At 39.9% G+C, this 16,813-nt stretch overlaps 1 protein-coding gene across 4 annotated transcripts in view; it reads right to left on the bottom strand.

The window, feature by feature from the left end:
• PCDH7 (protocadherin 7) overlaps positions 1 to 16,813 on the bottom strand; it is an 855,514-nt gene that overhangs the window by 425,887 nt on the left and 412,814 nt on the right. For 2 of the 4 annotated variants that reach the window (XM_056556116.1, XM_056556133.1), the window contains exon 2: positions 6,207 to 6,399. In XM_056556116.1, coding sequence (XP_056412091.1) covers positions 6,207 to 6,399 — 193 coding nt within the window. Of the gene's footprint in view, positions 1 to 6,182; positions 6,400 to 16,813 lie in introns of all 4 variants that reach the window. The other 2 variants (XM_056556106.1, XM_056556126.1) reach the window with 1 other exon arrangement.

Below are 16,813 nucleotides of genomic sequence, written 5' to 3'. Positions count from 1 at the left end.
CCTTTGCCATTCTTTAAATAAAATAATGTGGTACCGCCGCATGCATAAATGTCTGAACTATTAAAATATAAGGTTATCTAAACTGCACTGTCTATGGTATACATGTAAAGAAAAAGTACTAAAATTGTGCATTTTTAGTCACTTCATATATAATAAAAAATGTATAAAAGTGATCAAAATAGTCCCATCAAAACAAAAACAGTATTGATAATATCTACAGATCATTGCGCAAAAAATGAACCCTCATATAGCCCCATATATGGCAAAATAAAAAAAAGTTATAGGGGTCAGAACATGACAATTTTAAACATACTAATTTTGGTGCATATATTCTAATTTTTTTAAAGTAATAAACTAAAATAAAACCTACAGAAATAGCGAATCCTTGAAACCGTATGGACCTACAGAATAAATATAATTTTTTTTTATTTCCCTCCACAAATAAGTTTATTTTTGTTTTTTGTTTTGTCGCAGATTATGTTATAAAATAAGTGATGTCATTACAAAAGTACAATTGGTGATGCAAAAAACAAGCCCGTATATGGGTCTGTAGGCGCAAAATTGAAAGTGTTATGATTTTTATAAGGGGACGAGGAACAAATGAAAATTGGCCGGGTCCTTAAGGCCAAAATGGGCTGAGTCCTTAACCCCTTAACGACGCAGGACGTATATTTACGTCCTGCGCCGGCTCCTGCGATATGAAGCGGGATCCCGCATCATATCGCGTCGGTCCCGGCGCTCATCAACGGCCGGGACCCGCGGCTAATACCACACATCGCCGATCGCGGCGATGTGCGGTATTAACCCTTTAGAAGCGGCGGTCAAAGCTGACCGCCGCTTCTAAAGTGAAAGTGACCCGGCTCAGTTGGGCTGTTCGGGCCCGCCGCGGTGAAATCGCGGCGTCCCGAACAGCTGACAGGACACCGGGAGGGCCCTTACCTGCCTCCTCGGTGTCCGATCGGCGAATGACTGCTCCGTGCCTGAGATCCAGGCAGGAGCAGTCAAGCGCCGATAACACTGATCACAGGCGTGTTAATACACGCGTGTGATCTGTGTAAAAGATCAGTGTGTGCAGTGTTATAGGTCCCTATGGGACCTATAACACTGCAAAAAAAAAGTAAAAAAAAAAGTGTTAATAAAGGTCATTTAACTCCTTCCCCAATAAAAGTTTGAATCACCCCCCTTTTCCCATAAAAAAAATAAAACAGTGTAAAAAAAACTAATCAATAAACATATGTGGTATCGCCGCGTGCGTAAATGTCTGAACTATAAAAGTATATAATTAATTAAACCACACGGTCAATGGCGTATGCGCAAAAAAGTTCCAAAGTCCAAAAAAGCGGATTTTAGTCACTTTTTATACCATTAAAAATGAAAAAAAGTTATCAAAAAGTCCGATCAAAACAAAAATCATACTAATAAAAACTTCAGATCACGTTGCAAAAAATGAGTCCTCATACCGCCCTGTACGTGGAAAAATAAAAAAGTTATAGGGGTCAGAAGATGACATTTTTAAACGTATAAATTTTCTTGCATGTAGTTATGATTTTTTTCCAGAAGTGCGACAAAATCAAACCTATATAAGTAGGGTATCATTTTAACCGTATGGACCTACAGAATAATGATAAGGTGTCATTTTTACCGAAATATGCACTGCGTAGAAACGGAAGCCCCCAAAAGTTACAAAATGGCGTTTTTTCTTCGATTTTGTCGCACAATGATTTTTTTTTCCGTTTCGCCGTGCATTTTTGGGTAAAATGACTAATGTCACTGCAAATTAGAATTGGCGACGCAAAAAAAAATAAGCCATAATATGGATTTTTAGGTGGAAAATTGAAAGGGTTATGATTTTTAAAAGGTAAGGAGGAAAAAACGAAAGTGCAAAAACGGAAAAACCCTGAGTCCTTAAGGGGTTAAGGGGTTAAAATGATACCCATGATTACATATTTTTCTATTATTGTGCTACTTTAAAAACTTTTTTTATCAATACCACTTTTGCGTGTATGCAACTTTTTAATCGCTTTTTTGAAATGTGATGTGACAAAAAAGCATCAAATCTGGCCTTTTTTTGTTTATGCTGTTCACTGTATGGGATCATTAACTTAATATTTTGATAGTTCGGACACTTACACATGCGGTGGTACCAAATATTTTGGGATAAAATGGGAAAAAGGGGCCATGTCCGCCATTACTGGTGGGTCCCTGACTGCTGATAGCAGCCAGGATCTGTCCTGCATGATGCGAGCACCGGCCCAGTGCTCGCGTCATGTACAGGACGTAAATGTATGTTCTGGTGCGTTAAGTACATTTACATCCTATGATGTTAAGGGGTTAATAAGTCATCAAGTTACACCCCTGGAAGAATTCTTGTCAATGCTAACTTTCCTTTAGCAAGGAAATGCATACTCCGGGGCATTCTGCCCTTAGACATCTTATCCCCTATCCTTTGGATAGGGTAAGATGTCTAATTGAGGCGGTCCCTCCGCTGGGACCCCCCCGTGATTTCTGTGCAGCACCTGGCATACTGTGCTGGGTGCTGCTCCACTCTTGGAAACACCGGGTTTCGGAGACGTGACATCACGCCCCCTCCCATAGACATGAATGGAGGGGGCGTGGGTTGACGAAACGTCTCCGCCTCAGAAACCCAGTGTTTCCGGGACTGGAGCAGTACCTGGCACAGACTGGATAGGGGATACGATGTTTAAGGGTGGATTACCCTTTTAAGCAATACAGACAGCCTAGTCACTGGTAATAAATAAACAGTTGTAAAAAACAGTATAAATGTCATAGTGAATTGTATAGCAGACATATTTAGTTAGCTTTATGAACATTTTACATGAGTTTTTATGTTTTCACTTAATTTTCTATCCTTATTTTATTTTTTATCTATTATGGATTCACTGTGAATCCCAGACCTGTAGAATGATTGCCACCAACTGTAAACATATGCTCATATATATGCTGTGTGAAAAAGCTTCTATATCTACTGGATACACATATAGTAGCAGACATGTCCTTCATATATTATTTATGTTATATAGTTAAAAAAAACTTTTGTGAAGAAAAAGTCTGTGGGGGACATTTATCAATGTTGCTTTGGTAAGCGAGTTCTATAGGCATTTTTTTCCCTTTGGTTTTGCCTATATGTTACGTATTTATCATACTATCACAGGGGGTTGAAAAATTTGGCTCACATAAGCAAAAACAATAAAATCACTTTGGAATACCATTTTCTAAGCACACATAAGCAAAAAAATAATAAAATATGTACGTGTGTTTCTTACATTTGTTTTACCACTTTTTCCGCCTAAATGTGCTAACCCATTTTTATTTTTTTCTTCTTTTCATTTCAGATCTGTTTATCCCATGGGCTACTTCAGATTTGGTGGACTGCGATGACCAGCTTTTTTTTTTTTTGTTTAATATTAACAACATTTTTGTAACGAGGGCTTGTGGGGGAGTGTTTTTGGAATAAACATTTTTTAAATGTGTTTATTTTATTTTATTTACTTTACAGGCTTAGTAGCCGTCTTATAGAAGGAATCTATTACTAAGCCAGGGCTTAGCGTTAGCCGCAAAAACAGCTAGCGCTAACCTCCAATTATTAACTTGGTACCCACCACCACAGGGGTGCCGGGAAGATCCGGTACCAACAGGCAAAATGGCGCTCCTGGGCCTAGGTGGTAACAGGCTGGTGTTATTTAGGCTGGGGAGGTCCAGTAACAATGGTCCTCGCCAACCCTGGTAACATCGGGCTATTGCTGTTGGGTTGGTATCTGGCTGAGAATAAAAATACAGCTAACCCTACGCATAGGGTTCCCCATATTTTCATTCTCAGCCAAATACCAACCAAGCAGCAACCGCCTGATGTTACCAGGGTGGGCGAAAACCATTGTTACTGTCCCTCCCCAGCCTAAATAATGCCAACCTGTTACCACCTAGGCCCAGGAGCTCCAAATTAGGGCCTGTTGGTAGCGGCTTTTCCCAGCACACATGTGGCGCTGGGTATTGGGGTAATGATTGAGGGTTAGCGCTAGCTGTTTTTGGTGCTAACCCTAAGCACTGGTTTAGTAATAAATTCTATAAGTCTATAAGACGGCTTCCACTACTAAGCCTGTAATGTAAATAAATAAAAAAAAGATTAAAAAACTTTTATTCCAAAAAACACTCCCTCACAAGCCCCCGTTAATCATTTTATTAACATTAAACAAAAAAACCCTGGTCACCATCGTAGTCCACAGGATACACGGATCTGAAATGAGAAGGAAAGAAAAAACAAGGAAAATAGATTAGTACATTTATTGTAACCCACCCGCACATTTCCATCCCACACCGCACCGCATGACTACAACTCCCAGCATGCCCTTACAGTAAGGACATAATGGGACTTGTGGTCATGCAGCAGGGCTGGGGGAGATGTGCAAGCAGGTGGCAAGCTTGTAGTCCTGCAGTGGAGGCTGGTAACAACTCCCAGCATGGGCATGCTGGGAGTTGTAGTCATGTGGCATGGGCGGGTGACAAGCTTGTCATTCGCCCGCCCATCTAACACACTCCCCATCATGCCACACAACAACAATTCCCAGCATGTCCTTACAGTAAGGACATGTTGGGAGCTGTAGTAGTGTTGCGTGGGCGGGAGATATTCGGGCTGGGGTGACAAGCTTGTCACCCTCCTGTACTTCTCCTACTCACTCGTCCCACCGTGCCTGTGAAATTGAAAGATGAAAGTAAAAAAAAAGTTGCACAAAAAGTCTCACCTGCGACTTTTTGCACAGCTTCGCTCCCCTACCACCCTCCCACATCTACCATCCACCCGCTAGTTATTGCAGGACTACAACTCCTAGCATGCCCTTACAGTAAGGACATGCTGGGAGTTGTAGTCCTCAAACCTTGCAGGCAGGTGGTAGATGTGAGTGGGTGCCAGGGAGCGGAGCTGTGCAAAAAGTCACACAAAAATTCTCACGTGCAACTTTTTTGTGCGACTTTTTGAAAATGCTGTCATAGGCAAGTTTGTAAGCCAGGTCTGACCTTGCTTACACTTGTGACTTTTTGAAGGGGGTTTGCGACTTTTATTTGCTTACGTGCAACTTTCGCAATGATAAATCCTGGGCCACTGCAAATTAAAAACTGAAAATTGCTTAGGTAGGGCAGATTGGTATTTTTTGCTTACCCACAGAAGTCGCACAAAAAATAGCTTAGACGCACATGCAACTTTTCCTGCGGCTTTTGTAACCAGAAAAAGCTGCTTAAATCCCTTGATAAATCCCCTCTGTATAAAGCCATTTCAGACTTCTTACCTTTCACCCCACCCTGTTTACAGTATATGCAATTATCTGTCTGTTACTTTGGTCTTAAGGATCTCTTCTGTCTCTGTGTAGGACCCTACGCTTTTGGAATGTCCTTTCTTTCTCTAACTGTCAAGCACTGTCTTTCTTCAACTTCAAGGCTTTTTTTTTATGACTAGCCTCAGCATTGCACTAATTCCAATGTACTCATTTACCATGACAACCTTTAACTGTAAATTCATCCTACAGCACAGGCACTTAGGGAACACTTCATCTCTGAGATTTAGTTCGGCAATATTACGTTTCAACTGAGATGTAGGCTTTATTGCATATATACAATATTTTTTCTTTTGCATTATTACTTTTGAAAAGCGCTAACACTGAAAAGAAAAACTAACAAATATGTGCACTTTATGCCGGCATGTAATAAAATAGGAATATCTGGTAGAATGATTGGATTTGCATATATTCTATTTTTACCACAAAAAAAAAAAGAAAGCTTAAAATTTAGCGATATAAAGTGGATAAAGTTAAGAACAATTGACATAATGCTTAAAGGGTATGTACATCTTTGTCTCCATGGTAACAGACTACAAAGAAACTCACTGTAGTCTGATCCTTTATGGTAAATGCACTGAAACAATAAAAATTGGTTGCAAAGGTGAACATAGCCTTTAAGATTAGATTATTGTGTATCAGAAAATTTGGTGTACCCAAGATATATGCAAGTTTTTGAAGTACATTATGTAAATCCCAAAATTATAATCATCGCAATGACTACTTACAGTGTGACAATTGAATGTGCAGTTGATATTATCATAAACCAATCATGGTAAAAGATCTAGCTCTATGTTTTACTTGTTCTCCTAAAGTACATGTGTATGTGTATGCCCCTACCATTTTCCATATGCTCTGCCTCACCAACACTGCCATCCGGCGTTGTTCGTTCATAGTTGTCTTCTGGGAGTGGTAGGGCACCCAGTCTTGGTCCAGAGGAGCTCTTACTACTCGGCGTCTCAGATTCTTCTAGCCCACTGTCATAGCAACTCTGCAATGACCCCTGGTGAGGGTCCTGAGGTTGACTCACAACAGAAAACGTCACTCTACGAAATGGCTGTAAGAGAAAAGATTCTGGATGTCACAAGAAAATTCTACATACAAGTGGAGCTGTCAACTGTACAGAGGTGAAGAACAGGAGTAGGAACTTCCACATGACATGACTCACAAAAACAACTATTTAGTTTCATGTTAAAAACAATGGCATTTATAGAAGAGCTGAGTTATTTTTGGGTCAAGATGCTGTATATTTCCCTATTGTTTATAATCCACTGAAACATAGTTCTGAAGATATGTAACTCAGCCCATCTACACATGAAATTTCTTTAAATATATTTTTTATCTCTTTTTGGGGAAATGCACTGGTCAGGGGCAGCATTTGACCACACCAAAATAACGAAGAATTTAGTTATTAGAACAATGTAGAATGTGGTGAGTTTTCAACTGAAATTCAATGCAGTGATGAACATTGCAACAGACTGGCACTTCAGGATACAAGAAATGATCCCTGATCTCAGGAGCTTACAATCTATGTACCTCAGAACGATGGATTAAAGGGGTATTCCAGCTTTATACACCTTATCCCCTATCCAAAGGATAGGGGATAAGATGTATGTTCGCAGAGGTTCCACCGCTGGGGACCCCCGTGATCTCGGCACTGCCTCCGAGATTGAGAAGTGACGTCACGGCCCCGGCCCTATGGATGTCACGCCATGCCACTCCATTCATGTCTATAGGAAGCGGCCATCACGCTCCCTCCCATAGACATGAATGGAGGGGCATGACATCACTAGGGGGCATGACCGTGACGTCATGTCTCCGTCTTGGAGGCAGCACCTGGCACAGAATGCCGTGGGCTGCACCGAGATCATGGGTGTCCCCAGAGGCGGGACCCCTGCGATCATATATCATTTGGACAGGGGATAAGATGTATAAACCAAGAATACTCCTTTAACTAACCATTATTATTAGATATATGGTATCTAATGTATATACAGTTATCTGAGAGTTTCGATGTGTTTGGTAGTGTTTGCTTTTGATGTGCTTCTTCTGAATACAAATGTAACTGTGCAATCATAAAAATACACACAGTAAGCAAATTCTGCAATAGGTTACAAATACTGGAACAACACTATTGGTCACGCTTTAGGCACAGTCATTCATCTTCTGGTATCAGGCTGATATCTTATGAAACAAAAGTGAGGCCAAGGTTCCACACAAAGTTGACGTAACTATGAAATGAAAATACATACTTAAATGAAAAAAATGATAAAAAGGAAGCAGACATAAATGTATATGGTCGATTGTATTTCATTTACAAATGTAGAGTTACAGAGTTAAGAGTCAGACTTGGTGGGTTAACACATCTAGTTAAGGTGCTATGACTCTGACTGCTAACTCTGCTACATCTTTACCTCTCATGTAAGTCTATGTAAATGCAGTCCACAGTCAGATTGGGCACATCAACACATCTAGTTAACACATTATGTGTCTTACTGTTAACTGTGCAAGAGCTGCATATCACTGAAATGGCAATCCTTCCTGAATTACACCCATATTCATTCTACCTGACAAGTCAATATCTATAATTTTCAGAAATGCTCACGAGTCTATGCCACTGAGCTTCTAGGCCACATACTACACCAAAACTTTCAAAACTCAAAGCTTATGATTGAACCAAATTAAATCCATTTACACGCAGAAAATGTAGAACAAGAGGGTGGGGCCATAAAATATGAGATATCACATAGAGTATAAACAAAGAAGACCTAGTGGAAGAGAAATCATGGGAAATTCCAGTTGGAAGAGAATAACTTATGTTAAGGAGAAAAATAGTGCTCTGTCTTCAAAGTTAAAAAGAGAGATGGAAGAAAATGAAATTCCATCTCCCTGCCTGTCATTATTTTATTTGTTTCCTTCTTACATATCGTTGAAATTCTAAGGAAATGAGGCAAAGCCAGAGAAATAAATAAATAAAAAGCCAATGTGTTTTGAAGTTGCTTTAAATCTTGTAGCCATCAATGGAGAAAAACAGACATGATCGCACACCTATAGTATATCTTGCACAAAGATCTTGTGCTTCTCTGCATATATACAAAACTAACAGGTTGTAAGTGGGCATTATGATCCTAATGTGCAAGCCCACTAGCGACGACATGGCCACCTGTGTGTAGCAGGTCCCTAATGTTCCTCAGACTGAAAGCATGTGGTGGGGGGCTTTGCCATCTGTTGACACTGATGTCATGCTGTGCAGTGGTTGTTGCTGCCATGGTGCCGTGTCTGTTGGGTAGCACAGCCCAGAGTTGGAGGGGCTAAGTCTATCACTGGACCATTCCCCTATGTACACTGGTGTTGTGACAGTGGTGGTTGCCTCTCAGTGCTGCACCATTTTATTTTAGGGACGTCAGGTGGCTGTGACATGGCTAGCAGGCTTGCACATTATGATCATTACATAAAAATGTACAATAACAACCTGTTAAATATATATATATATATATATATATATATATATATATATATATATATCTACACATATATGCTGAGAAGCACAGAATCTTAGTGCAAGATGTAGATGTTCGACCAAGTCTGTTTTTCTCCGTTGATGTCTGTTACGCCGAGCGCTCCGGGTCCCCGCTCCTCCCCGGAGCGCTCGCTACACTTCCCTCACTGCAGCGCCCCGGTCGGTTCCACGGACCCGGGGCGCTGCGTTACCACCTCCGGCCGGGATGCGATTCGCGATGCGGGTAGCGCCCGCTCGCGATGCGCACCCCGGCTCCCGTACCTTACTCGCTCCCCGTCAGTTCTGTCCCGGCGCGCGCGGCCCCGCTCCCTAGGGCGCGCGCGCGCCGGGTCTTTGCGATTTAAAGGGCCACTGCACCGCTGATTGGTGCAGTGGTTCCAATTAGTGTTTACACCTGTGCACTTCCCTATATCACCTCACTTCCCCTTCACTCCCTCGCCGGATCTTGTTGCCCTAGTGCCAGTGAAAGCGTTCCTTGTGTGTTCCTTGCCTGTGATTCCAGACCTTCTGCCGTTGCCCCTGACTACGATCCTTGCTGCCTGCCCCGACCTTCTGCTACGTCCGACCTTGCTTCTGTCTACTCCCTTGTACCGCGCCTATCTTCAGCAGCCAGAGAGGTTGAGCCGTTGCTAGGGGATACGACCTGGTCACTACCGCCGCAGCAAGACCATCCCGCTTTGCGGCGGGCTCTGGTGAAAACCAGTAGTGACTTAGAACCGATCCTCTAGCACGGTCCACGCCAATCCCTCTCTGGCACAGAGGATCCACTACCTGCCAGCCGGCATCGTGACAATGTCTTAAATCTTTTAGCACTTACAAATGCCTCAGGGCACTACCATGCTGAAAGCCCAGTGTAAATCTGTGTTACGAGAAATAGCTTAACCAAAGTAGTTGACAAAACCAATACAGAATGAAGGAAGATGATTGAACAGATGTACAAGTCATGTCTATCCCCTCATTTACATTTATATGCAAGGAATGACAGTCAAAGTCTGGAAAATTCTGGGAAATGATTAGTCATATCATTATGTCTGATGTTGCATGTGCAATGATCAATGTTGGTTTGAGAATTAAGATAGGAAATTATTCAGAGGGCCTACTATCCATGAAAACAGAATATGTGTTCATCCTTTAATATTTGCGTTATAAATGGTGTTATAGTTGCACACTCAAACATATCACCAGTTTGATCTAATAGGGAAGGCCCATTGACATCACTTCTAGCATGTACTTCGGGAAAGCTATTAGTGTGTATGTAAATGTGTCCATAGTGGTCTGTAGTCAGGTAGAGGCCAAAAGATAGTCTGTTTGATCTCCATGCACCATGTACACATTTGTTTGAATTCTTACAAACAATAAAAATAAGTATCTATTGAACGGATGCCACATTAGCCTCATGGTGATGGATGGTGTCTGACACTATAAAATCATTATTAATTGATAGACACTGTCATTGGAGCTTTAAGAGGAGTACATTTCTTCTCCTAAACTTTCTCTAGAGTGGCAGTAGTGCAGACAGCCACACACACAAACATTTAGCATTAGCATTATTATCGTTTGGTAACTGTTTATATATGGACAGATAGAGAGTGGGAAAATTACTGGTATCTAAATGTAAGTCTTTACAATGGGATACATAGCAGCCTTTTGTTGGAGTTGATGCATTCTGGGGAAAGCAGACAGACCCACTGATTGCAGGCACACAGCCCATGCTCTCTCCCACATTTATTTGCCAAGCAGAAGCTAAGCCCCACCCTACTTTCTGTATTCTGTCTTGGTCTCACTGCTGCTAGAGATGGAATTCCCCTGACAGGCAGTGGACAGCAGTTTTCAGGGAAATGAACCACCTATTGGCGAAGACTTTAGAGTTTTTATTTTTTGGAGTAAGAAGTCATTTTTGGTCAATTAAGCGATTTCCTTATATGTTTGGAATAACCTAGGCTAATACATGAATACTGAAATATTGCACACTCAATATAGACTCAGAAGACATGTCTAAACAAAAGCAAAGGTTTCCTCCAACGTATCGACAGTATTCAGAGGTGCTGGACACACAAACTGAAGGGATCTCAAGTTTATTCACCCATGATGCAACGCGTTTCACAGTAAGACTGCTTCATCAGGCATACTCAGACCTGAGTATGCCTGATGAAGCAGTCTTACTGTGAAACGCGTTGCACCATGGGTGAATAAACTTGAGATCCCTTCAGTTTGTGTTTCCAGCGATTCTGAATCCCATCGATACGTTGGAGGAAACCATTGCTTTTACATTGAAGTTGGATGTGGAGTGGCTGCAGGCACCTAAAACCTTTGCTCTTTTCCATAGTTACACTTGGTGGAGTGTAACTTGATGTGGTAAGCATTACTTTTACTACATCTATTCCTGTTGAAAACGGTATCACACTACGGAGTGCTGTGTCTTTTTTATGTCTAAACAAAAGCTTTTAAACAATCCGCACCTTGAGGGTGCCAATACATGTAGTTATCATGTACCACAAGATCAAGAATTAATGTGTCAAACTATTTGGTTTATACTATGCAATTTTTGGCAGCGAGGTGCTATACTGTTATGTGTAACATAATTATGTAACAGGATCTCTAGCCACTGAAACATATACTAAATGTTAACAATACATTCCATTATAAAACCAAACCTGTGCTTCCTGTCTTACAACTCAACATAATCTGTATAATAAACACTTGTTGATAACATAATCAAATGTTCTACAAAGTCTGTTATCATTGGTGGGTGAAAATATTCAATGACATTTGAAATATAAAGAGTAATATTACCATAAAAACATATTGTGTAAAACGTATTATTACTAGTACAGTGTGCGCCAATACAGTACAGTGGAACCTGTTGCTAAATGTGAAGTGAAAAGAATGCCAGGTCAGACGTTGACTTGTACTTTGCCAATTGTCTATGGTATTCAGGACAAGCACAAATAAATACATCCATAATTTTTCTCCATTATGTTATTATAAAGTGTAGCTATGTATCCAAAAGTCAAGGAGCATCTGCCATGTCCATTGTCAAACTGAAAAGGAAAAAAAGTATGGCACTACTAGGTTCAATTGAAACAGGAATTAGATGATTATCTCCATAGTATGACTACTAGATGGTGCAGAGCAAAAGATGGCACAGATTACTGGTATGTGCTTTCGGCTTGTAAGGTTGTAGTTATCATAGTATTTAGAGCTCATTTTGTGCATTTGGCACCATGTTATTAAATAAGGCTTTATGCTTTAAAATTAGAATTCATTGTCTATACTCTTCATGTTGCATTCATGATCCCCAGCTATTGGATGAATATGCCGTTGACTTAATAAGGCTTTTCTTCCGCCGACTAAAGACACATCTGACATTTTGTTTTTCTCCCCTGTTGAGATTGGATGCGCCAACACTTTTTGATTAGACCGGAATTGTTGTTATTCAGAATGTAAGATATTGAAAAAGAATGATATTAAAAAGAAGCGCCGCGCAGTTGCCATTCTTGAACTGTTAATACGGATACATAGAAAATGATCAGTGTTTCTAGATGGCTTCGGCATCGGAATACTTTTAGCAGATGTTGATACAATATAAGTAATGATGAAAAGGAGGAATAACACTTGCATTCTGCCTGTTAGGAGATCAGTATATCTCTGTTTAAAAATAAACAGAAATACTGTATTTTTCGCCGTATAAGACGCACTTTATCTTCCCCAAAAATTGGGGGGGGGGGGGGGAAAGTTAGTGCGTCTTATACGGCGAATACACACCTCTCGTGGCTTTCCCTGCAGCCATCAACCACCGGGACCCGCGGCTAATACAGGACATCACCGATCACAGTGATGCCCTGTATTAACCCTTCAGACGCGGCGATCAAAGCTGACCTCCGCATCTGAAGTGAAAGTGACACTAACCTGGCTGCACCGGGGGGGACCTTACCTGCCTCCTCGGTGTCTGCTCCGTGCCGGGATCCCCTGCATGGCCAGCGCTCTCCTTTGTCATCATCACGCCTTCTCGCATGCCGCCCAGTCATCCAATAGGAGCGGCGTGCGTAGCGACGTGATGGCGGCGACGGAAAGCGAGGATACCGGGCAGCAGAGATGTTCCGGAGCGACAGGGACACCCCGGGGATGCGGCAACAGCGATCGAGGGCGACATCCAGGGCAGCGGTGACGAGCGGTGACGGGTCCAGAGCGGCGGGGACACGTGAGTATTACCTCCTATACCAGTGGCCTTCAACCTGCGGACCTCCAGATGTTGCAAAACTACAACTCCCGGCATGCCCGGACAGCCAACGGCTGTCCGGGCACGCAGGGAGCTGTAGTTTTGCAACATCTGGAAGTCCGCTGTTTGAAGATCACTGTCCTATACTTTACATTGTATTCTAGATTTTCCTCATTTAAAATTGGGTGCGTCTTATATGCCAGAGCGTCCTATAGGGCGAAAAATACGGTAAATAAAATAAATAAATATTTCCCAGCTTCAAACAAGCCTTTTCATTTAAAGAATGGGAAAGATCAAATTTATATCCATTTTTCTTGCTTGCAAGCAAGTTTTGCCATCAACAGTCTCATAAATAAGTGATCTATTCTGAGAAATGACTGATTCAACAGAAATTCTATCAGGGCAGACAATTATCTATAAAACTATGTGGGCTTCAGGAGCACATCTGACAGGCTGAGAACATTTATATATATATATGCATAATGTTGATGGGGCGGGAGGGGGGGGTGAAGGTTGTTTGGAATCTCTAAATCATACATTATTTCAGGAAAATTCACATTGTATCTGGAGGATTTTATCATGACAAATATCTTTTCAGCACATTCATTATAACAATGCATTTAAATATCATTTATGCGCTGGAGGATGGAGCTGAAGGTTGTAGCACTTGACTCTGCAGTAATTGTGTCATATTGTAAATGGACTGGGATTCTGTTTGTTTCACTGGCCACTTACTTTTCTCCGTGTCTTATTCTTGTTAGTATCTTAGCTCAGAGGTGTAAAATCCTTCTGAGATTTATTTACGCTTTTCTGACAGCAGATTGGATCCCAATTGCAGGAGGTGCACAAATTATTCATCTTAAAAACAGGGTCGTAGCTATAGGGGGTGCAGAAGCAGCAGTCGTACCGGGCACTGGTGCCTTAGGGGGGCCCAAAGCACATAAACCCCATAAGAGACCAGTATTATAGTTGGCCTATAAAGAGATTTAATATATTATACTTGTTTTTCTTCTTCAAAGAGCTCTAGATTGTGTTTTTTTCTTTTCTTTTTTCTTTCTTGTGTTTTATGCCTTGCATCAATCAGGGAATACTGGGTATTGCTTTTTGCAGTATTTTTCATGCTGTTTATCTGCTCAGGGAGGGGGCAATAAAAAAAAGAACAATCCTCACTACTGCCATTAGTATTCCTGAGCTCCAGTCCCTGCTGGGTGGCGATTTTGGGTTTGTCACACATCCCCTCAGCCAGTCAATGTTGACACTGCTGTGGCCACTGATGAGAGGGCATGTGACATCATGTTCCCGAACCCAAAAGTGCCACACAGCATGGACTGGAGCTCTGTAATACCAGCGGTGGTAGTGAGGAAGGTAACTCTTTATTCCTTTTTTTGTTATTGTTTTTGTTATTACCCCCTGCATAAGCAGATATATAAAATACACATTACATGGCAAACCCCATTGTAAGTCAACTGGATCCATCAAGATTTGTAGGCTTTGAAAACAGATTCAAAGCCTACAAATCTGGATGCATCCAATAAGTAAATGATACATACATGAATGGAGGTCACTTGCATGCCCATAGCAGATAAAATTAGCCAGTAGGAAATCTGTACTGTTTTTGCTTCATGCTATGCTCACACAATAGATTTTTCTATTGAAAATACCCAGCCGTTTTGAAGGAAAACATCTGAGAGATACATTCAATTTCTGAGCCCCATTGCAGTTTGCGATGCTACGGATGTAGCCAAGGATTTGGATGTGGATTAGCCTTATTTAATATGGATGATCCACATCTATGAGTCCTCATGGAGAATCAACATCAAGAAGTAATTTGTCTTTTTTTCTGTCATATGGATTCTAAATCTATAGTGGAAAACTTAGTGAAAGCAATATATTGCTGATTACATGTGGATTCCAACACTCTGTGCACATTTAAAGTCCATTGTGTGAAGAAGCCCATAGATGGGAACTGAAACAGCTTGATGAGAAGTAAGTATCTAATGATCTAATTACAAACTGTGAGGATGTCACTATCTACAATATGTGAACTACAAACAACACCTTTCTTCTAACCCAAAATTTTATGTTCAGTTTTCTATCATTTCTATAATAAAATGTAAAAAAAAAAAAATAAAATGAAGAAAAAAATAATAATAATAATAATATATATATATATATATATATATATATATATATATATATATATATTTCAAACCCTTATCATGTATATATATATATATATATATATATATATATATATATATTTCAAACCCTTATCATGTGTACAGCCCCTTGGAGTTAAGGGGAACTCTATAAAAGTAAACAAATAAATAAATAAACAAAAAATAAATAAATTACAATAAAACTAATATAAAATATGAAGAATGAATGTATAAAAAAGTAAGCCAGGTTCTGACAAACATGAAAGTGATGGCTTGGAAGGGTACATGACAGGTGTCATTAGTCAAAAATATCTGCAACTGTTTGATTTTCTATATACCATCAAAAACATTTATATGCCAGTTTTTGACCTATGACACAGTGATAAAACTACCCCATATTATAGTGTAAAAACATTTATAAAATAGAAGAACCTAATTCAGCACTACAATACAACACACACTGTGTACATATATATATATACATATATATATATATATATATATATATATATATATATATATATATATATATATATATCACAAATGGCCAATGGACCTGAGACGGTAAATGACAGCCCGATATGGAGGGAAAGAGAATCCTGCCCAGAAGGGCTTACAATTTATACTATCCTAAATAATAACTTGTTAATCCTATTTTTATTATTAATATAACATGACTACATTTTAGCTGTGTCATCTTGTCATGTTTCGTGTGCACATAAATTGGCATAAAATGATTGTCTAGCATTATCGTGATGTGATGAATATTGTGATGATGGTAAATACATAAAAATGCCTGTCACTTCATGAGCAATATTCATGCAGCACCTCATGTAAATGCTATTTTGATCCCATTTTTCAGGAAAAGTCCCTTATGCTGTATTTTATGAGGTAACTGGAGCATAACAAGGTCAGTATGTGATAATCTATTTTATCCCGATTGGTAAAGAGTAGATCCATAATACACACTTAATGGAAGTAATCTTTTTGATTAATTGATGTATGCCTTCTTAGGCAAGGATATAACTGTATTATCCTGGAATTTGCCATGACCTTCAATGAGAATGTGTTTTATGCACAGAACACATGATTTTCAGCTACACAAATATTGGACTTTACAAATATATCAACCAACAAGTTAAATTAATAAAATATTATTTAATAAAAAAATAAATAAATTAAATATTACTTAAATCATTATTTTTTATTAGGATGAAATCTCTATACAAATTATAAATTCCTAGAAAAAGGTAGAAATTATAAATTCCTATTATAACTAAATGGGCTCTGTCAGAATCAAAAAACTTTTTTTTTTTATATTGTACATTTTGGCAAAACATTAACCTCTCCAATACACTTTATAAAAATTATTTCTTTTTTATTGAAATGACGGCTTCTAATATAAGACCACTAGGGGTCCCCATACCAACCATAACATAATCCTGTCCAGCTGCAGCATCATCTTAGTCCTAGCTAAAGAACAGGTCAGGACAAAGTCCAGAAAGTGAAGGCGGGACAAGTACTTTTCTGTGTTCAATCCTGTCCTGTCTATCAGACTCCCTTCTGAAAACAG

Source organism: Hyla sarda, chromosome 1, assembly GCF_029499605.1.
Source record: "Hyla sarda isolate aHylSar1 chromosome 1, aHylSar1.hap1, whole genome shotgun sequence".
NCBI lineage: Eukaryota > Metazoa > Chordata > Amphibia > Anura > Hylidae > Hyla > Hyla sarda.
Note: the sequence above shows the minus strand (reverse complement) of the source record. Positions and strands in the feature narration are given on the sequence as shown.